The sequence below is a fragment of the Nicotiana tabacum genome, chromosome 17 (assembly GCF_000715075.1).
Source record: "Nicotiana tabacum cultivar K326 chromosome 17, ASM71507v2, whole genome shotgun sequence".
In the NCBI taxonomy this organism is placed as follows: Eukaryota; Viridiplantae; Streptophyta; class Magnoliopsida; order Solanales; family Solanaceae; genus Nicotiana; species Nicotiana tabacum.
Genome location: NC_134096.1, coordinates 140,119,365 through 140,139,781, shown reverse-complemented (window position 1 = coordinate 140,139,781; position 20,417 = coordinate 140,119,365). Strand labels below are relative to the sequence as shown.

Below are 20,417 nucleotides of genomic sequence, written 5' to 3'. Positions count from 1 at the left end.
TGCTAAACAAGCTAGGGTTGAGGAACTTGTATCAACCATCATCTTGAGGGGGAGTGTTAATCAGCAGCTGAGCAATAAGCTAGTAGCTAACTGTGGTTAATTTTGATGTAATATTAAACTAGAGTTAGAGAGTTAGTTAGTTGACAGTTAAGTAAGTCAGTTAGGTTGCTATAAGTAGTAGTCGACTCTGTACGGTTGTTCAGTTTTTCATAAATGCATGTAGCTTTTCTCTGATTTCCTCTTCTTCCAGATTCTTCTTCTTAGCTTTGATTTCCATATCCATGGCAGCTAACAGTGATCTTGAATTTTTGCCCCCACTTTTTTAATGGACAAAACTTCAAGTTTAATAAGTGTTACCCTTTTCTTGTCCCATGGGTAATACTTTTTAATTTTTGACCTTGAATTTTTAGTTATAAATATTGGACAAGCAGGGTCAAAAGTTAAAGACCACTCCAAAAAGTGTCATATTTATGCAACTTTTTGGATTTTGATTAAGTTAAGCATTTGGGTTGGGTCGTCTAAGTAATGTCATTGGACTGAATATTGGGCTCTAAATATCCCTCAGCCCGATTAACACTGTCGTCTTATCCTTCTTCTTCCTCCTGTTATACGGTCTGTGATAACATGCGGGGTTTTAGGGTTTAGCTAGAAGAAGAACAAGAACGTGCTCATGGGGTCCAAAATCAAAGATAAGTGCAAAAAGGGAAAAAGGCCAGCCGATACCTCCACCGCTGCCGGAGATGAAAGCGGCGGCGGAAATAGAACTGAGAAAAGAATCATCAATGATTCTCGATTTGCGGCGTTACATTCGGACCCCAGATTTCGCGAGCCGCCGAAGAAAAAGTCGAAAGTGACAATTGATTCTCGGTTTAACCGTATGTTCACAGATAAAAACTTCGCATCATCAAAAGCGCCTACTGATATAAGAGGCAGACCCGTTAAGTCCTCCTCCTCCTCTAGAAAAAACCCTCTAAACCATTATTACCATCTCGAGAAAGAGGGGGAAGAAGAAGAGGGTGAAAAACAGAGGAAGCAGAAAGAGAAATCAAAGGTTACAGAACCTGAAAGCGAAGAAGAAGATGCAGAAGTAAGTGAGAGTGAGAGCGGGTCGAGTGAGGAAGAAATTGAGCAACATAAATTGAAGAAAGTTGGGGCCGAATCATCAGAATCCGAAGAAGAGGAAGATGAGGAGGTGGAAAGTGATGATTCATTGGCAAGTACGGAGGATTCTTCTTCGGATTCTGATTCTGATGATGAAATGGGTGAGGTTTACTCAGAGGAGGAAGATACATTCGTGCAGGTATACATACAATGAAAAGAGAGAATTTTATGTTGGGGTATGGAATTTGGATTTTATGTTGTATTAATGATCTTTTCAAAATTTTCTTTTGGTGGAAGTAGAAAGAGGATGTGCCTGAAATTGACAAGGAAACTAAGAGGCTTGCAATTGTTAACATGGATTGGGGTAGAGTAAAGGTACCTTCTTTGTTTTCCTTTTTTTCAATATGGAAACTTGAATTTTTCCTAGAAAGGTGTCAACTATGGAACTTTTGTTTCTTATATGGTAATTATTATTGCTTTGCATAAAAACATTGTAATTGTAATTGTTTAGACTAATCCTATGATCAAAAAAATTGACCTGCAGCGTGTTGAATTGTTTGGGAGGGGGATTTGTTTGGTACAGTTTTCTTGACCATTTACTAGGTTTGTCTTAATGTGTCATGAAGAGAGTTTGGAATAACAGCTTGTGCATTTCTTGATACTGGAGAATATTGTTAAGAGATTGTGCTGAGCATTCAATTGTGAACCAAAAAAAATAGTTATGAACAGGTGCAGCCGATCAAAAAAAAAAAAGCTATGAACTGGCGCATTGCATAGAAGTATTGATTAGCTTTGAAATTCATTTGTTGGACTTCTGCAAATACGGAGTTGCAGGCAATTTTTTTTATCTTTTCTGGTTGAGCTTACAATATAAAAGAAATATAGAAGCTAGTCAGAATATGTGGGAGACTGCCTGTGAGTTCATGCATGATGCATCTGTTTAAAATGTATGATAGTGTTAGCTGTTATTCATCCTGAGACCATAAAAGTTATATGTACCCACTGTGGTCATAATGTGGACTGCACCTTGATTTCATCATCGGAAAAATGTGGATTGCACCTCGATTTGAATGTATAAGGGGCCGTTTGGTTTGCAGCATAGATCTCTTACTAATGTGATCTATAGAACCTTTATGGTGTAAATCTCTGTATAACTAATGTATTGTTTATTTTTCAGTATTAAACTCTGCTAGTTGTTGCAGAAATAGAATGTGAAATAATAGTATATTTAGTAGCTATACCTGGATTAGAATATCTAAAGACAAAAGATCGCCTTAAAGTAGGGAATCCCCGTACAATAATTATTATCACTAGACAACAATATCCCTATATTATATTCACCGCATAATAACCCTGTATTATAATCCATGCATAACTAGCCATTAACCAAACTACCCCTTGATGATGTATTTAACTTGTATTTGTGCTATTAAGTTCTCTTCTTAGTTACCTGGTTATTCTATGTAGGCAATTGACTTGTATATGCTATTGAGCTCCTTTCTGCCAAAAGGGGGTCAAATAATATCTGTTGCTGTCTATCCATCTGAGTTTGGACTCAAGCGTATGGAAGAGGAGGCTGTCCATGGTCCAGTTGGCCTATTTGATGATGAAAATGGACAAAATGAAGACAGTGATGATGGTGATGATAATGATGAGATTGACAATGAAAAATTACGTGCTTATGAAATGAGTCGACTCAGGTGACGATATGGTTCTTTTTTTCCTGAGTCATGTATCTTTGAGCGATTCTTGCACTTTTTGCTGACCTAAAGCGAAAACTTATTGATGATCTTTTATGAAATTTTTTCTTCTCCTTTTTCCTTATGCTCCTCTGTTCTGTGATTCATAATTTCTATGTCTTCAATTTTATATCCCACGGGTCTCTTTTTAAAGTAGCTTCTTTTGTATTATGCAGGTATTATTATGCTGTGGTGGAATGTGATTCAAGCGCTACAGCAGATTACCTTTACAAATCTTGCGACGGGGTTGAGTTCGAAAGAACATCAAACAAATTAGATTTGAGGTTTATTCCAGACTCCATGGAGTTCAAGCATCAACCACGGGACATTGCAACGGAGGTAATTTATGGCGTCACTTTGTAATCACGGTGGTATTTAGTTTTTACGACTATTACTGCCTGGAAACATAAAATCTAATCACATTTGTGTTTGAAGTGTTCCATTGGTTGTTATTGAATATTATTATACTTTTGGCATTCTGAGTTATCTGCTTGTTTACCTTTTCATCAAATGAAAAAATAAGTGATCTAATTGGACCCAAGGGTGGACCTAGTGGTCAATAAAGTGGATGGAGAACCATGAGGTCTCAGGTTCAAATCCCAACAGAGGCGCTAGGTGCTTTCATCTCACCTATCCAAGCCTTGGTGGACAGAGTTACCCGATACCTATGCTAATCAGAGGTAGCAGGTTCCCGTGGAATTAATCAAGGTGCGGGCAAGCTGGCCCGAACACCACAATTATAAAAAGAAAAAAGTGATCTAATTGTGCCTGCATGTTTGCCTTTTATTTCCGAGATCACTCTTCTGTCAAGGAAAATGATGAATATCATGTTTTTCTTCTTTGCCCTGTTTTTCTCTCTGCTCTCTATTCTTGCGTGAGGAGTCAACAACTCCATGTCCCCATGGTTAGAATAGAGAGTCTTTTTCTTCTTTCTCGGTTTCTTTTTGGGATGAGGGGAGGTGTTATTTCACTTTCTGAGAGCTACTGTTCTTTACAAAACTAATATTCTTAAGGCATATGTAATTCTTGTTGCTAAAGAAGGTATTTCTTGAGCAATTTTGTCTTCTCTTTCTGTATGATGATTTAACTGTTCTTTCTTAATATGACATTAGCATTTCTCTTTTGCATCTTTAGAGATTAAGTAAAATTTTCTTGTCTGCTTAACTTTACCTGCTAGAATACTACTCTTAAAACGGGGAAGAAACCAACATGATTGTTTAGGTGATTGATTATTATGTTCTTTTGATACTTAGGCCCCTGCAGATTATGAAGGTCTAGATTTTCACACTCGAGCTCTGCAGCACAGCAATATTGAACTTACATGGGATGAGGATGAGCCACAACGCATCAGGACCTTGAAGAGAAAATTCAATGCTGATCAGGTTAACTCTTATTTGCTGTAGTTTGTGTATGTGTCTTTTAGTTCTATATGTCTGCGAGAAACTTGAACTTTGTCAAACCAGTTTTCTTGCTGAGATGAGCAAGTTCAAGAAGATTGTCAGGCACCTCTTTGTTTGCTTTTCTTTAATTATATAGTGTGCACATGCTTGCTTTTACTTATGGGTGTTGCATGTGCTTATCTGTGTTAGTATTTTGCTATCTATGTCTGCTGATAAGGTTGTGTTGCACTTGCCAATATCAGGGATGTTCTTTTTTGGGCTTTTAAGATTTTAATGTGTTGCTTATTTAAAAAATCGTCATGTTTGTCACCTTGTTTCTTTTCCTCAAGGCGATTGATTGTTCTTTATTACTCGGCAAGTATTGATGTGGTTTCTTTTTTGGCAGCTGGCAGATATGGAGTTGAAAGAATTTTTGGCTTCTGATGAGAGTGAAAGTGATGATAGTGAGGAAGGTGATGACACAGAAGATAAATCTGCCAAAAAGAAGAAAAAACAAGATAGGTACCGTGCACTGCTCCAGTCTGGGGAGGGTTCAGATGGAAATAATGAGGACGATGATCAGGACATGGAGGTCACGTTTAACACTGGCTTGGAGGATCTAAGCAAACGTATCCTAGAAAAGAAGGATAAACAGTCGGAAACTGTATGGGAAGCTGTTCTCAGAAAGAAAAAAGAGAAAAAGAAGGCCAGGAAAGGTAAGTCCAAGGATTCATCAGACGATGAGACCAGCGATAGTGATCAAGAACCTATAGAAGAACCTGAGGACTTCTTCATAGAAGAGCCTTCCAAGGATTCCCAACATCAGAGCACCAGGAAAGGGAAGCAGAGCGTTGAAGCATCAGAAGAAGCTGAAGCAAGTAGAGCAGAGCTTGAGCTATTACTTGCAGATGACAAGGGAGGAGATGCTAACTTGAAGGGTTACAACATGAAACCTAAAAAGGCAAAGGGGAAGAAGGGTAAAGAACTTCCAAATGAGGACAAGTTACCAAGTATCGATTATGAAGATCCACGGTTTTCATCTCTCTTCAAGTCACCACTCTTCGCATTGGACCCCACAGATCCTCAGTTCAAACGGTATATCCCATCTTCTTGTTCGCACCAATTTCTATTCGTGTATCAAAAAACAAAACTGGCCTGGCATTATCCCAACTCCCAAAAAACCCTTCTTGCTTATTTCATTTGCTTACGATATCTATTTTGGTTGTTGCAGGAGTGCAGCTTATGCTCGTCAGCTGGCGCAAAAGCAACACAGGGCCGAAGAAGAAATCGTGAAGACAAAACAACAGCCGGGAATAGCTGCACCGCTGCAGCCATCCAGCACATTAGAGGCAGTAACAAGTGAAAAATTACAGTCGGATGATTTGCCTTCAAGAAAGGAGAAGCACGAGCTATCTTCCTTAGTTAAATCCATTAAGATGAAATCAAAGCAAATATCATTGCCCTCTCAAGTTAAGGTGGTAGGAAAGAATGAAAAAAGTCGAGCAAGGGCAAAGAAGATCAATGAAGAGCGAGGAAAATAAGAGAACGATAAGAATGAAAAAAGACGAGCAAGGGCAAAGAAGAAGGATGAAGAGCGAGGCAAAGAAAGACAGCGAGAAGTAAGAGGTCATATAAATCTTGCTTTAAGACTTCCCATGATAGTAGAAACAAAGTCTGTGAAGGTAAATCGTGGTTCAGTATGGGGTGAATAGTGGACGCAGTGAATCTCAATATGTAACTTATTATATTATCAGAATTGCCCCTATTTGTTACTGTAAGGTCTAAGTTTAAGGTGGTGGGGCAGAATTTTTTTGAATATAATCCGTTATTGTTTTGCGGTGTTACTTTTACACAGTTGGACGTTTTACAATTTACAATTTTTTTGTTTTACAGTGGTCAACTGTAAATTTGATATAATTCTTCTTTGCTCGTCCAAGATTGAAAATGCAATGACTTGCTCCTAAGTATTTTCTTTGACTTGCTTCAAAGGATTCTGATTACTGTGCTAAAGTCTGCTTGAAAAGCAAAGGTAGACTAAACTAACACAAGTACAATTTCATGGATCATTTTTCTCCCAATATAGCAGTGTTGAAGTCAACTTGCACACACATCATCCATTTCATCGGATACACCTGTTAATTCCTCACCAACATTTTGTCGTTTTGTCTATGGTGGGATATAAACCCTAATCTCTCATTTTTTTATTCTCTTCGTTGACTGTTAGGTCATGCACGTGTTTGCTTTAATTTCAAGGGCCATACGTAACCAAAAGAAGAAAATACCCTTTACCGGTGGGTTTCAATGAAAGAAAGATCTTTAAACCTAAAGAAACAAAGAAAGAAATGAGTTATATTTACAGTACATATTTGGTATAAACAGCAATATCAAACATGCTGTACTTAGTCGCTTCAATTCTATGCGATCATTTAACAGAGCTCAATATTATACAAAGGGCAATAAAAAGCCTCATGAAGAAATAATGATCAAATAATAGCTAAAAAGGGAAAACAGAGCCATCATAAGTTGGCAAATGAAATGTGCTGGTGCTTGGTTTGCTGCAGGTTTAGATGATTGAACAGATGGAAACGAAGTAGCGGGTTCATTTCCACTTCCATTTCCCTTGGTGGCCTCTGGCACCACACTGGAGGGCGAAGGCGCTTCAGTAGAATTACGCTTGTTCACTGGCAGAGTTGTCGATTTGTCGTTGGATCCTCTAGAATCATAACCTGCCAAGAAAGGTTTATAGTTAAATTATATGAGCAGGTGTGCACACTAAAGAGGTCATACTCAGGAATGCGAACTCACAATCCGATGGTTTCCAACCCAAAACCATCTTCTCCCGATCGAAAACCACGCGATAGCCTGTCATAAAATTTTCTGCAAAAACATCCGTGTATTAGTTTTCTGTCATGAATTCCAAATAGAGAGACAAAATCCAAGTAAATCAACAAATAGCTCAGACTTTTGACAATGGAACCAGTTTTACTAGTTGGTTTTTACTAATTTACTTTGTCACATTCACATTTCCAATTATACATAAGCTAGAAGTATGTAAAAAACTCGATAGGAACCAAAACTTCTAAAAGTTGGTAATTGTGAGATCATTAGCTGGCATGGTGCAAGTTATATTGCAGAATTCCATGGATAGAAACAAAATCTTACGAGCAAGCAACTGATAGATACTTACGTCCAATGATGTTGACATCCCCACTTTTCACAACAGCTAAGCAATATGCGCCAGAACGATCCTGATGATCATCACTGGATATTAGGATATTCTAAAAGAGAACTTTTGTAATATAAAAGGAGCAGAAACCATCTTACCTGGAGCGAGAGCATTATTATCGGATCAAAAAGAAATAATTGGTTGCCGCCTTTCATTGTCAAATTTACATCAGGAACTTCGAAGGTAGTTTGATTTGCACTGCGTATGTAGCATGTTAATCCTGAGAGTTCAAAGGACGTCAAGAAAGTAATAAATGATGAAGATTATAAAAGATGGTTCACCTTAGCCCGTAGCAGTATTCAAAAGGAATTTCGCCATCAGGTTGAATACGTGGCTGTTTTGCTTGAGAATCAAACTGAAAAAAGAAAAAAAATATCTTCAGTTTTACAATACAAAGTTACAAACTCCAACTTAAAATCATACAGTCAGCTTGTCGCTCACGTTCTCTGTAATGACTTTGTAAGCTGGGTCATTCAAGTATGTGAATGAAGTGCCAGAGTCAAAAATGGCTGTGAAATCAACATCAGTGATCTTGTTTCCCACTGTTATTCCTGTCAAGCTGATGTTATAAGTTGGGCTGCAATTCAGGAAAGGGTAAGAGTTAATAAATATTCAGTCGCATTCTCCTAAATCAAGCCAGAAACAGAAGCAACCGATAAACCCAGAATATCAAAGTGACTTGCTTACTGTAGTTGATCAAGATTGAGTGGTGTTTCTCCTTGGGCTGGACTCCCTTTATCTCCAAAGACTATTCTTCCAATACCATCAGGCCCAAAGCACATGGAGAAAGAATTTGCAGCAAGACCTTTACTTGCTAACATGCTCGGAACAGATATATTTTCCAAGCCAAGTCCGAATAGACCATTAGGAGCTGCGCCACTTAAAAATGCACCAGTTTGTCTTATCCCACACCTGAAATTGAACAAGTAGAATATAAAAAATCATGGCGGATAAAGAAATGCATCAGAAGATCCAAAGATAATCTCTTCCAAAGATAAAGAGAAAAAACTAAAGCATACCCACCCCAGAGCAATTGGAGCCTCAACACTTTTTTGTTGAGCATTATCTGTCTCTAAGTGCAAGATGTCTTCCACCAGTACCCCTGATGATGAGGTGTTATTGGAGAGATATGCAACTCCATAAGCACATGCATTTTGTGAAGATAAGCATCGCCTCCTTTGTCCACACAGAGTGCCGTTGCAAGGAACAATCTGACCCGTTGACGACGTATTAGGGCTGTAAATATTGAGATTTATTCGCTGTTTCAAAAGCAAACAAAAGATTACAAGTGTCAAATAATACATGCAGAAACATTAAAAGGAAAAGGCAAAAGAGCAAAGAAAATTTTGTTCTTCAAGGTGAACTCCTGTGGAGTTTTTAATCAAACAGTATTGTATATTCGGTCCTCGTGATCATTCCATGTATTCAGTTAGAGTTCGTGACTTAGTACTACCAGTCTTGGGAGATTGTACATTCATATTTGTTCCGCTGTTAGTTTTGGTTACTTATTTAATTAAAAAAAAAATGGCTCCAAAAATGTAATTGAAATCGGCTTACCTAGTTTTAGAGACTAGGTGCCATCACGACGCCTGTGGTGGGATTTTTGGGTCGTGACAAGTTGAAGTACTTGAGCTAGTAAGAATCTCAAAATTCTTCAAGGACAAACAAGCCACGGAACAATATGGATCAGAAATTTCATTTCAGAGTCAGTATATTACATGCATCAGACTCACTTTGCAAATATTGATTATGTTTAAATCTTCTTTTTTGCGCTAGTTATGTATCTTCCTTAACAGAAAAACAATTTCCTCAATACATTCTCTACCCCATATCTTGTTAACTAAGAGAATATATTATTGTCATAATGACCGAAAAAGACAGTTGAAGAGAAATCCACTGTGTTTCAGATTCAGCCATTGTGTTATCAGCAGGTTCCTTTCTGAAAAAGGTTATCAGAAAGTCTCATAATTACAAAAGGAAGAGAAGTATGCACAACTTCCTTGTAGCAGAAGGCAATATACAGACGAGGATGACGATCAAAAAAAAGAAAAACTCTTTAAACATTTGAAAGTAGAAAGAAAAAGGTACTAGAATGAAGCAAACATACTCGTCCAGAGCGTGTCTCGAGGGCACGCACACAATTGCTGCAATCACAGGGTAGCCAAAACAAGTCACTGCCAGTGTCAAGTGCCACTAGAAATGATAGTCCAGGAGTGCCCACTGTCACATTTGCATAATGCAAACTGCAAATTGCCAAAGAATATTTAGTCACACACCTTAAGAAGAAAAAATCACAACTACAGATACTACAGATTTTGCAACTCTATCTTTATAACACATAAATTACAACATGCTACTGCCAGAAACTTCAGAACAATTCCTTGTCTGGAGAGGAGTTAAGTGGCGGCAGAGGAGAGGAAAATCAGAAAAAAGAACGGAATTTATTTCCGGAGCTTGGAATTCGAAATAGAAGAAAAGTAAAATCAAATTAAGAGTCAGTATTTTATGTAGTAGTTAAATCGACAAAATTCCAGTCCAATCAAACACACAAACAGAATTATAGAACAGAACAGGCCTAAATCATTCTTTTTCTTCTTCATATTTTCTCCACTTGAATCTCGTTAAAAATGGCACATGGAACTTATTTAAGTTAGGTAACCTATTTTTCCTGAACTGCCATCCAACTAAACAGACAAAAACAAACGTAAAGCTCAGTCAACTCTAACATCACACTAAACAGACAAAAGGAAAAGACAGTAAACAAGAATTTCCAAAGACGTACTAGTTCACAATCAGGAATAATAACACAGATACAAAACACACATACAAAAAAAGAAGAAGAATTAACCCAAATAGCCGCCCACCCAACCACTTAAAAGGTATAATTTTTGTATTATATATGTATAATTATGTATAATTAGTATATAATCTATGTATATGACTAGAAAAAGTAAACAATAAAGATATAGACAAGTGCAAAAAGCAATCAGAAAAATGCATAGAGGGAAGCTTACAATCCCAAAGAACTGAGGCGGAAAGTTTCATTCCCTCCTGAAAAAGAGAGGGGAGTGGAATTAGCTGTATCAGCTTCAGCAAGGCGGCGACCCTTGATAAAGCGATCACGCTGAGTCCAAGCTGAATAATACTCAACACTGCCCTTCTCAGGCAATCCATGAAGGTCCAAAATACCCTTCACCGGATCCGAATACCGGTGATGGATATCAAACCCGAATGTCCCAAAACCATCGCTGCTCTGCAACTGCAATCCCAGAATCGCCAAGAAAATAATAGGGGCAAGGAAAAAATTAATACTTGTATAAGAATTAGCCATTTTTGTATTAGGAGAAACAGAAAAGACTGGTTCTTTATATGTGTATATATACAGGGACAAAGAAAAAGACAAAAGGGAAAATTAAAGAGAAAAAGCGAGAAGATAAAGGGAAAGGAAAAAAAAATTGGGTTGACGAGTTCGAACCTGTTGAAGATTTGCGTTGCTTCCATTTGTAGTGTTTTATTTGGGGTAAAATGGTGTGGGGGGAGAAAGTCGTCGTCGTCGTCTACTGTGTGAAAGACGAAAGCGTGGGGAGTTTGGTCACCTATGACTTGTTAGGGTGGCGGTTTAGTGGGCTCCACTTCCTTCTTATAGTGGGGTCCATGTTCTTTTTTATGGCAACTGATTACTACACTAATAGGAATGTCTATAGACTATAGTACGAATTAAAGCTGCGGATTTTCTGCTTAATATTGCTGTAATATACTCTAGATTCCCTTTTACTTGTTAATTATTCTAAAAATAAATTTTTATTTTTATTTATTATTTTTAATATATTAAGATAAAAATAATTTTTTTTCTGTTATACTTACAATATTAATTATTTATTTCAAAATTATTAAAAATAAATATTAATTATTATAAATATTATAATAAATTACGAATTGAAGCTGCGGATTTTCTGCTTCTGTAGATTCTACTGCTGTAATATATTCATGATTTCCTCATGCTTTTTGCCCTTTTGTGTAAATAACCATTTGTATGGGCTACTTCTCTAATGTTTTTTCACTCTACTTTCCCCTTTGGGAAACTGGACTTTACTTTTTCCAATGTAATTTCTCATGATGTTGTTTTTAGAAAGTCCTCTTTTTCAATTCTTTTATTCAGAATGTGCCGGTAAAAAATAGCTTTCCATTTAATAACTAAACTACAACTATGATATTAAGCAGGCGTTTTGACATAAAAATATAATTTTTGAAAAAAAATAGTGTTTGGAGTTAAGTTAAAAAATGATATTTGAAATTTGAAATTATGTTTGAACATACATTTCACTTGAAAAAATATTGTAGTTTTGTGAGTGGGTAAAATATATATATATTTTTTGAAAAACTTATTTTCGAAAAATTTCCAAAAACTTGTAAAATTACGTGGACAAACATATATTTTTTTAAAAAAAAATAATTTTTTTTTAGTTTTTATGGACAAATGAGGCTTAAATGATTTGGGTTTAATTGGATTCACATAATATGGTGTAATCTTTTGATTGAAATATCTGTACTTTTATTATATTTCATTTATCTCTTTGGTTACAAGTCTCATAAAGAATTTCCAATTAATGTCCAATTCGGATTAACTAAATCTGGTATAAAGAGTTAGTAGAGCCTTTTGGAGATTGGTTAAATTCAGGTTACATGGACATGTGTCTTATAAATGGCGATTAAAGATGATCCTGCCGCATGTAATGAGAAGATTAATAATACACAAAATCATGTGACTTTAAAAGATAATATAACATTCCAAAGAAAATTAACTAAGGAAAAAACAAGATACAATCACACACTAATCCCAATACTATTATTTATACCCCCAAGTACCTTTATTCGTAAATAAAACAATAACGTTAGTCGTAGACGTGGCGGAAGTTCAAGGGCGAAACCATTATTAATTGATTAAAGTAGAGAAAGTGATTTTTGGAAGATAAAATGAGGTATCCTAATCTCAGATAAATGATAGTTAACCTAACAAATTAATTATTCATTTTTGACCTATGGAGAGTTGTTATATATGACGTGGGTTGGTTTGGTGCAAACCGTTTACATTCGTCCATATCATATTCCGATTCGTTAATTCTCAGCACTCAAAAGGAGGGGAAAAAGAAACTCAAATCTTTCTTCTGAGAATTTTTTTCTGAAAATTGTTAAATTACTTTATTACAAGTAGTTCCATATATAATCTAGAAAATATTTTCTCTAGAAGCCGTATTTCGGAAAATTGAGTCCTTAAAAATGTATAGTATTAAAGTTGACCTTGAAATTCAAATATCTATCTTTTTAAGCTATCTTTCTCCCGTGAGACCGCCACATTAATTGTATAGGGGAGACGAGTTATATATCCTAAGACATTGCAATCAGTTGGAAGCTTCCTATGGTGGAAATTGTTTCCAGCTCTTTTTAATTCTTTGACTATACTTTGATTGGACTTGCAAGTTACATCCATTAAATAAAAACCACCCAAGAAAAATGTTATGAAGAGATTACAATTTCTCGTCCCAATTAATTTTTAATTTTTGAAAACTTATGGCCCAAAATAAAATTTTAGATATTCAAAAATTTAAAGTTAAATTATTATAAAATATAGTACAAAAATGACGTGTAGTCAAATTAACATTTTTAATCATTTCCTCCTTTTGTACTACCAATATGCTAGTAGTAGCAATTTTTTTCTTGGCAAAATATTCGAAGTCAAGGGTTAAAGATCGCGTGTTGTCTGCGTTTTTAGTACGGTACATTTATGATTATCATTAACTTTCTCATCAAAATTGGTCATATAGGTTTACCCTCTAAAGCCGCCAATCATGCTACATTGAATGAAACCCCACCTCCTAAAGTATCTTGATAAAGCAATTAGCTGAAACTGAAAGTAAGCAACTACTTTCAGAATGGCACGTAACAAACATGGCTTCTTGTTTTGACGGGTAACAAAATGAATTTAATACCTTATAAAACAGCAAAGGATTTAAGTTATATATATATAAACTGAAAGTGTGATGACTTTTTTATAGCATTAGTGTAATTTAATATGTTAAAACATGTTAATTGGAGTAGCATTTATTTTAGGTTATCAATTAATACTATTAAATAAAGTTATATGTAATTATTTTTTAAGTGATCTAATTGTGTAAATAATTTTACACTATAAGTGCATAAACTTAAAACTCCTTACAAGTGTGTGTATAAAGTTAGTGTAGTTTAAGTGATTTGATCGTGTAAATATTCGCATTTCCTTTTGATATATTCGTTTTGAAACTGCCATTCATTTTCTTAAAAAAAAACTTATAAACATATCATATTTACAGAATGTTACATCGGGATGACCACTCTTATTAGCACTTAGTATATGTACGCTATAGTTTTTCTTTTCCTTTTTTCCCCTTCCTCTTATTCTTAAATGTTAAGTTAGGTCAATCTGAACATTATATTATATTATATTTTTACTGCTGTTCCATAATGGTATAAAGTTTCAAAAAGTTTGAACTGGGAGCGCAAAGTCAATGGTATAGTAGGTAGGAGTATTCTCGCATCATGGATTTGATGCGTACAATCAAAGAGCAGAAGGGTCGGAAATTTATTTTTAAGCAGAAAACTTAACCAAAAAATAGATGTACTTCCTCCAACAATTGACCAAATGTAGAATGAACCTTGCTGGCAGCATGAAAAACGACACAAAAAAGAAAGGTTGCAAGTACAACAATGGTCGGAGAGTCGCATAGTCCTGATTTCATTTTTGTACTCATTTTCTTACTTTTGGAACCCAAATTTGAAATTTATGGTTTCTAGATTCTAGTACTTTCAAATTTCTTAAGTCTTAATTTCTCATTTATACGTATTAAATTAATTTTCTTAAGACAATTACAAAATTTGAACTAAAATTACGTCCAAACCCGTACTTTGGTCTCTAACAATCTTTTTGCCTACCGCGTAAACTCAGATTACTGTACTGTGTCAGACTGCAATAAAGAAAGTCCATTCTTTTTACCATCAACGCAAAAAACTTCATCCACAGTCAATAAACAATGTTTATTTAAACCGTGTTGACTAAACTGTTCTAAGATTCAAAGTCAATGCAGAAATACTACCGCTACACTATAGGAGTTCCCGCATTTACTAATCAATGACAAGTTGTCATTAAGATCCAGTTGCTAACAACTATTTATTGTATATTTTAGCCTTAGAATAATGGAATTATCAGAAAATTTGAAAAGCAATACTCCTATAAAAGAAGACCACTAGTAAAAGTAACATCTTTACCTAATGCACAGGGAATCAAGTCATGCTTTCATGTTTCAGTAGCAATTAAACTGGCCATAACATGAACTTCTGGGATAATTAGAATTTCTGAACTGGACGGTCCAGAAGCTAATTCCTAGCTGTAAAGAGCTAAAATAGCAAATATAAGTTGTTTATTCTCTCTCTCTCTCTCTCACACACACACACAGACACACAGAGACACACACACACATATGAATCAAAAAGAGCAAGTGCTGCACTAAACAATGTTGCCTTCTTGAATAGAAAGATCAGCATTCATGTTCTAACCTATTATGGCAGAGTAAACCTAATCCAAAACTTCATGGTAGTGTAATATGACATCCGCCACCCTGCCAGTTCCTACTTTCACCCCTCAAAAGAAAATGCCACAATCACATTACATAAAATGTAGGGTCGATTCAGCTGCCTCTAGACACTGAGATGCCAATTCAGTGTAATATGACATCCGCCACCCTCCCAGTTCCCACCTTCACCCCTCAAAAGAAAATGCCACAATCACAATACATAAAATGTACGGTCGATTCAGCTGCCTCTAGACTGCCAATTCAAAATGTCATCCATATCCATTTTCCAATGGAGCTATACCTAGGACATTAGGTGGAAAGTCGAGGGGTTGAGGGGCAAAAGGAGAAGAGGAGAAGTACTAATTGGATATCATTCCAGCTGCGACAGTGGAACATGGTGGCTCCATACAATCTCACTGCTCTATTGCAATCATAATGTACATTAGCTACCATATTGCCATGTCTTAACCACAAGCATAAGGTTTGGCTCGGAAGAAATATAACTTTTCTGTATGTATTTACATTAAATGGGTTAGCCTCGAAATCAAATATGAACAGGCAAAGAAAAAACTTCCGACCATATTGGAGCTTTACAAGGTTGTTATCCGCACTATGTGCTAAAGTGCTAAGAAACATACCTAAATTCTGAGAACTTCAACCACATCTAGCTGCCAAAAGGTCAGTAACAATGAGCATATAGTAGCTATTATAAAAGTAGCATTGTTAGAGATGCTAGGTAGCAGTTTATCAATAAAATGTTTGATAAACTGATGATGCAAAAGAACTTTGAGGAGTATTTGTAGTCCTTTCATCTGATTTTTCTGCATCATCATTTCCAGGCCCAACAGCAACAGCAGGTGGCACACGAGTAGTATTAACGGCTTCTGAAGGGAAATGGTCTATTTTTTCAATCTCATAACCTGCATGAACGCCATAAATCCAAACCAGAAGTAAAAAAAACCTACGCTATTTGTCTTAGTTAAGTTATTGGAGAAAAGAACACTGTAAACAACACTCACAATCAAACTTCTTCCAACCGAGAATGGCCTTTTCTCGATCAAACACAAAGCGGTATCCAGTCATGAAGTTTTCTGGAAAAAGATCAGTACGAGCAATAACAGTCACACACCGCAATGTGTAAATGACTAGATCCATTTTTGAGCAGCCCACTTTAAGTATCTTATCAATGATAGACAACCAAAACTTTAGAGTACTGAGATTAAATCTAGCGGTTTTATTGCCTGAGAGTTTATTACTTTGCTAGGAATCTGAAGCATCAATTTCACCAGGTGTTGAGACTCTTTAGTCTACAAAAAGGTGATTATTCTATTCCATTATCAGAAGCCTAACATAAAGAGAAAACCACTCAATTTCAGGGAATTAAAGCCAAAACAGCTGTTATCTCTAACACCACTATTTTGCTGACAACTCTTTTTAAAGTAAAGCGTTTTGGAAAAACTAAATCATGAAGTCCTCCAGTTGAACAGAAGCTACAAAATTGCTGAATGAATAATATTACAATGTACAGAATTAGAGTCTCACATTGGTTAAGGATATGCATTGTTGTCTTCTTATATGGTCTTAGGCAATTCTCACCTCATGAATTAGCTTTTCGAGTTGAGTTAGCTTTCCTTTTATTTCATGTAGCAGTAGAGACAGACTTTCTTATCACGTGTTTGAAACTTCATTTCCCTTCAATCCAATGAAAACAGAAAATTTAAAAGCATTGTTGCACTTAGGAAGCTTACGTCCAATTATATTTAGATCTTGACTCTTCACAACGGCCAGGCAATACACGAGTTGACCCTGCATAGGAGACAGTAGTTAGTACGTTTACAGGAAAAAAGGCAATAACTGTAATTAAAAAGAAATTATTGTGCAAGCCAGTTGAAAGATTATACCTGCATGGATATAACAATAATTGGATCATAGACAACAAGTTGGCCTCCCCCTTCTATAGTTAGGCTTAAACTAGGAATCAAGCTTGTATTTGCATCAGGACTGTCCAATAATCATAAAATGATAAAAGGGAATAAATAAACAAATAAATATTAAAAAGAAAACGTTGATAGAAATATATACATAATAAATATTACCTCATATCATAACAATATTCAAAAGGGATCCTAGGATCAGGTGGGCGCCGCTTGTCTAATACTTGAGAATGGAACTGTTGAGGAAGAAGACATTTGAATCTTAAACATTGTCTAACAATGTCTACAAATAAGCACCATTTGAAAAGGATACTTACACTCTCTGTAAGCTTTGTATAGGATAGGTCAGCAAGATATGTAAAGGAGGTTCCGGTATCAAAAAGTGCTGTAAAACCTGAATCAATGTGAGTTGTTCCGACGCGTATTTGATCTACAGAAATGTTATACGTTGGGCTGCAAAAGGTTTGCCACAAGAGCATGATTAAGTGATCTAAAAGATTTGGATGGAGCTGACCAGAAAAATTAAAGGTGGTGTTTAATGGCGTGATTACCACTTACTGTAATGGGTTTATATTAAAAGGGGTCTCTTCCTGGTCAAAGCTACCCTTGTCTCCAAAACTAATTCGTCCTGCCCCATCATGACCAAAGCACATGGAGAAGGAATCTGACATAAAACCTTCTCGAGACAGAATACTAGGGACTGATATCTTCTCAAGCCCAAGACCAAATAAACCGTTTGGAGCTGCAACATCTAGAAAAGAACCAGTCTGCACCTGTCCACAACTGCACACTTGAAATTGGCATTTATAAGAGAAAGAATTTGAGGACTTTGGCAGAAGCAGAAGCACTTCTCAGTTACCAAGTTAACCAAAATGTACCTTCCATACAACACATATAGTTAAAAATACACTGCTGGAGATCAACCCAATGGCAATCAACTTCAGGATACTTACCCAAAGATCACACGCGCCTGGACAAATGTTTCCTCATTGTCTTCTGTTCTCAAGTGTAGAATATCATCCACTAAAATTCCTGAAGTTGAAGTTTCCGAGGAGACATAGGACACTGAATAAGAGCAGTGGCTATATACACCAAGGCAATTATTGCGCTCTGTACACAAGCTATTACTGCAGGTGACCTGCTTGCTAGTTGAAGAACCGTTCAGGCTGTATATGCTAAGCTCAAAATCCTGGAGCAAGAACATAATTTACTTTAGAAGGAGTGAAAAGGAAACAATGAGAACCAAAAAAGGGATTGATCTCATTTCTCTAAGAACCCTTCTAATTTATCTGGCAAAGCAAAGTTAACAGTGTAGCTAACCCTGCTATCTTTAGAGATTAGAGCAAGATAATTCCATCGAATCATGGGCTATAGGAGGAACCACCAGAATCACCATACACGATTGATGAGTAAGGCTGTGAGGGAATAAAACAAATAACAGTAAAATGGTAACCCCAACTGGAAAACTAGGCCATAAAAGTCACTTCACAGATCAATTGTTCATCAGTGCCCGAAAGATGCTATAGGGTAGAACTAATTAGTTGTCTGTTCAAGTTGACAATAATGTGCAAGTTAATTAGAGACGGGAACCTGTGATCTTCGGCTACTTCACAAAATAATGGCATCCAAAAATGTACAGCCCACAACTATTATGCCCTTGTAAGTGGTGATTTTCTAGTTTACTGTACATGTCTCATTAGAACATCTAATTACACTCACAAGTTATAGTGTGCTGCATTGTTAGAGGCACAAAAAGTTGTAGATACTAATGCAAGTTTACAAACGGATGATAATTGTTTTCACTATTCACACGAAATCACAGTTTACCATTCTGTCACAAGAAAGCTCTTATGAAATTTATTAGCTCCTCACCTTTCCATCATATGCATCTTGTGCCTAAATAGCACACAATTCATGGATGCAACAAATGGTCTAGCTGTCAAAGGCACTTTTTAGTCAATCCTTTATGTTATAAAATGCTGATTGCTAAGTACCATTCTAGGAATTTCGCATAAAGCTCAGTTTGTTCAGAGCTTTACACCACAATGTCTCACTCAATCCTTTCATATGTAGATATAATTAAAGACACCCAAAAAAGAGAAGGGGGGAAAGTAAAACATACAGAGCTGTAAAGTGTAGGATCATCAGTAGAAGCACATTTGCCGCATTCACAAGGCACCCAAAACAAATCACTCCCAGTATCAAGCGCCACAAGAAACTTCATCCCCGGTGTCCCCAATGTCACCGTAGTGTAATGCAGGCTACAAAAACAAGAATTTCAAAAATTAAACACAAAAATACTCCCAAGAAATAGCAACCAAAAGAAAACAGAAAAAGGGGATTTGTTTGGACTTACAATCCAAGAGAGCTGATCCGGAAAGTGGAATTGCCATCAGAGAAAGTAAGTGGTCCGTCAAATTTGAAAAGCCTCCTACCATGTAACAACTTATCGTGGTTGGCCAACTGAGTATAGTACTGAAGACTTCCTTTGACCGGCCAATTATGAAGTGGACCACCTATTTTCTGCAGTGACCACTTCTTGACAGTTTCAGAGAAACGGTGGTGCATTTCAAATGTGAAAACACGGCCACTGCATTGTCGAATTGAGAGCAATGTTAGAAAGAAAATAATGAAAGAAGACATTTTTCTTTATCTCTAAGAAGTGCTTAGGAACTCAGATCTTGAACTGTAATGGCACTGAAATTAGTTATTGGGTAGACAGCTTGAGAGTTAGGTTTTCAGAGGGAGAGTCAAGAAAAGGAAAAAAGAGAGAAAAGGATTAGATTGGAAGTAGAGAGTAAAGTTTGACAGTTGTGTGGAAGTTCAAGAAACTCCATTATACTGAGTCGAGTTGGATCTTCATGGGTTGTTTCCTGGTTCATTGTCACATTTTCCAAAATTAGTAATTTTGCCAAGTTGAGAAAATTTCCAAGAGATGATTGCCTTTTTTTTTTTTATTTTATGGATTTGGCATTTTATCATTTATAGTTATCACTATGATGGACCCATATTATCATTTTTTTAATTGGAAAATGAGAGTATGTAGTCTCTCTAAAAACAATAGCCGAAAAAATATATATATTCTTTATATTATATACAAAAATTATACAAAATTTATATATTTTTTCGGCTAACGAATGTAAATAGTTTCTGCACGGGCAATATCACGCCCCAAACCTGAAGAACGTGACCGGCATCCGGTACCATACTCGGCCCGAGCGTACCACTCTGTAACTGTGAACTCTAGAGGGGTAAACCTCAACCTAGGCCGATGAGGCCATATTCTGAATCATCTGAAAATATCGTCTCTCTCATCTGAGGGGTAAACATACCCAAAAACTCATATATATATATATATATATAAATGTGCAGGCTGACGAGGCCGCCATGAACATCTACTGATATACAAACTATACAGGACTTGTCTACAAAAC

The 20,417-nt window shown here is 36.2% G+C and overlaps 3 protein-coding genes across 5 annotated transcripts; 1 reads left to right on the top strand and 2 right to left on the bottom strand.

The window, feature by feature from the left end:
• The first annotated feature begins 519 nt into the window (after positions 1-519).
• Positions 520-6,155, top strand: LOC107793663 (pre-rRNA-processing protein esf1). Its single transcript, XM_016616058.2, has 7 exons — positions 520-1,300; positions 1,402-1,476; positions 2,569-2,801; positions 3,017-3,179; positions 4,094-4,222; positions 4,626-5,314; positions 5,451-6,155. The coding sequence occupies exons 1-7, from the start codon at positions 671-673 to the stop codon at positions 5,758-5,760; spliced, it is 2,229 nt and encodes a 742-aa protein (XP_016471544.1). The 5' UTR covers positions 520-670; the 3' UTR covers positions 5,761-6,155.
• A 357-nt stretch (positions 6,156-6,512) lies between these two features.
• Positions 6,513-10,933, bottom strand: LOC107793664 (aspartyl protease family protein 1). Its single transcript, XM_016616059.2, has 10 exons — positions 10,460-10,933; positions 9,553-9,688; positions 8,469-8,704; positions 8,133-8,357; positions 7,887-8,022; positions 7,727-7,800; positions 7,544-7,643; positions 7,407-7,467; positions 7,025-7,096; positions 6,513-6,945 (listed from the first exon to the last, which is right to left on the bottom strand). Exons 1-10 carry the CDS (start codon positions 10,774-10,776, stop codon positions 6,686-6,688), a joined length of 1,617 nt encoding a protein of 538 aa, XP_016471545.2. The 5' UTR covers positions 10,777-10,933; the 3' UTR covers positions 6,513-6,685.
• A 4,580-nt stretch (positions 10,934-15,513) lies between these two features.
• Positions 15,514-19,918, bottom strand: LOC107793662 (aspartyl protease family protein 1). Of its 3 annotated transcripts, XM_016616056.2 has the most exons (10): positions 19,340-19,914; positions 19,106-19,244; positions 17,937-18,172; positions 17,542-17,766; positions 17,301-17,436; positions 17,146-17,219; positions 16,951-17,050; positions 16,798-16,855; positions 16,069-16,140; positions 15,514-15,969 (listed from the first exon to the last, which is right to left on the bottom strand). In XM_016616056.2, the coding sequence occupies exons 1-10, from the start codon at positions 19,624-19,626 to the stop codon at positions 15,797-15,799; spliced, it is 1,500 nt and encodes a 499-aa protein (XP_016471542.1). In that variant the 5' UTR covers positions 19,627-19,914; the 3' UTR covers positions 15,514-15,796. The 3 variants fall into 3 exon arrangements, with proteins under 3 accessions (XP_016471542.1, XP_016471541.1, XP_075091302.1); XM_016616055.2 differs by having other exon boundaries at positions 17,146-17,436; positions 19,340-19,918; XM_075235201.1 differs by lacking the exon at positions 16,069-16,140 and having other exon boundaries at positions 19,340-19,916.
• Positions 19,919-20,417: the final 499 nt, after the last annotated feature.

What these genes read in the sequence shown, in the direction of transcription:
- LOC107793663 (XM_016616058.2), top strand. Translation starts at nt 671, where the DNA reads ATGGGGTCCAAAATCAAAGATAAGTGCAAAAAGGGAAAAAGGCCAGCC. An exon ending in CACGGGACATTGCAACGGAG is followed by an intron (nt 3,180 to 4,093) that starts GTAATTTATGGC and finishes TTTGATACTTAG; the next exon opens with GCCCCTGCAGATTATGAAGG. An exon ending in ACAGATCCTCAGTTCAAACG is followed by an intron (nt 5,315 to 5,450) that starts GTATATCCCATC and finishes TGGTTGTTGCAG; the next exon opens with GAGTGCAGCTTATGCTCGTC.
- LOC107793664 (XM_016616059.2), bottom strand. Translation starts at nt 10,776, where the DNA reads ATGGCTAATTCTTATACAAGTATTAATTTTTTCCTTGCCCCTATTATT. An exon ending in CTCAATCTTGATCAACTACA is followed by an intron (nt 8,023 to 8,132) that starts GTAAGCAAGTCA and finishes CCTGAATTGCAG; the next exon opens with CCCAACTTATAACATCAGCT. An exon ending in TAATAATGCTCTCGCTCCAG is followed by an intron (nt 7,468 to 7,543) that starts GTAAGATGGTTT and finishes GATGATCATCAG; the next exon opens with GATCGTTCTGGCGCATATTG.
- LOC107793662 (XM_016616055.2), bottom strand. Translation starts at nt 19,626, where the DNA reads ATGTCTTCTTTCATTATTTTCTTTCTAACATTGCTCTCAATTCGACAA. An exon ending in ATCCTACACTTTACAGCTCT is followed by an intron (nt 18,173 to 19,105) that starts GTATGTTTTACT and finishes TTCTTGCTCCAG; the next exon opens with GATTTTGAGCTTAGCATATA. An exon ending in TTATTGTTATATCCATGCAG is followed by an intron (nt 16,856 to 16,950) that starts GTATAATCTTTC and finishes TCTCCTATGCAG; the next exon opens with GGTCAACTCGTGTATTGCCT.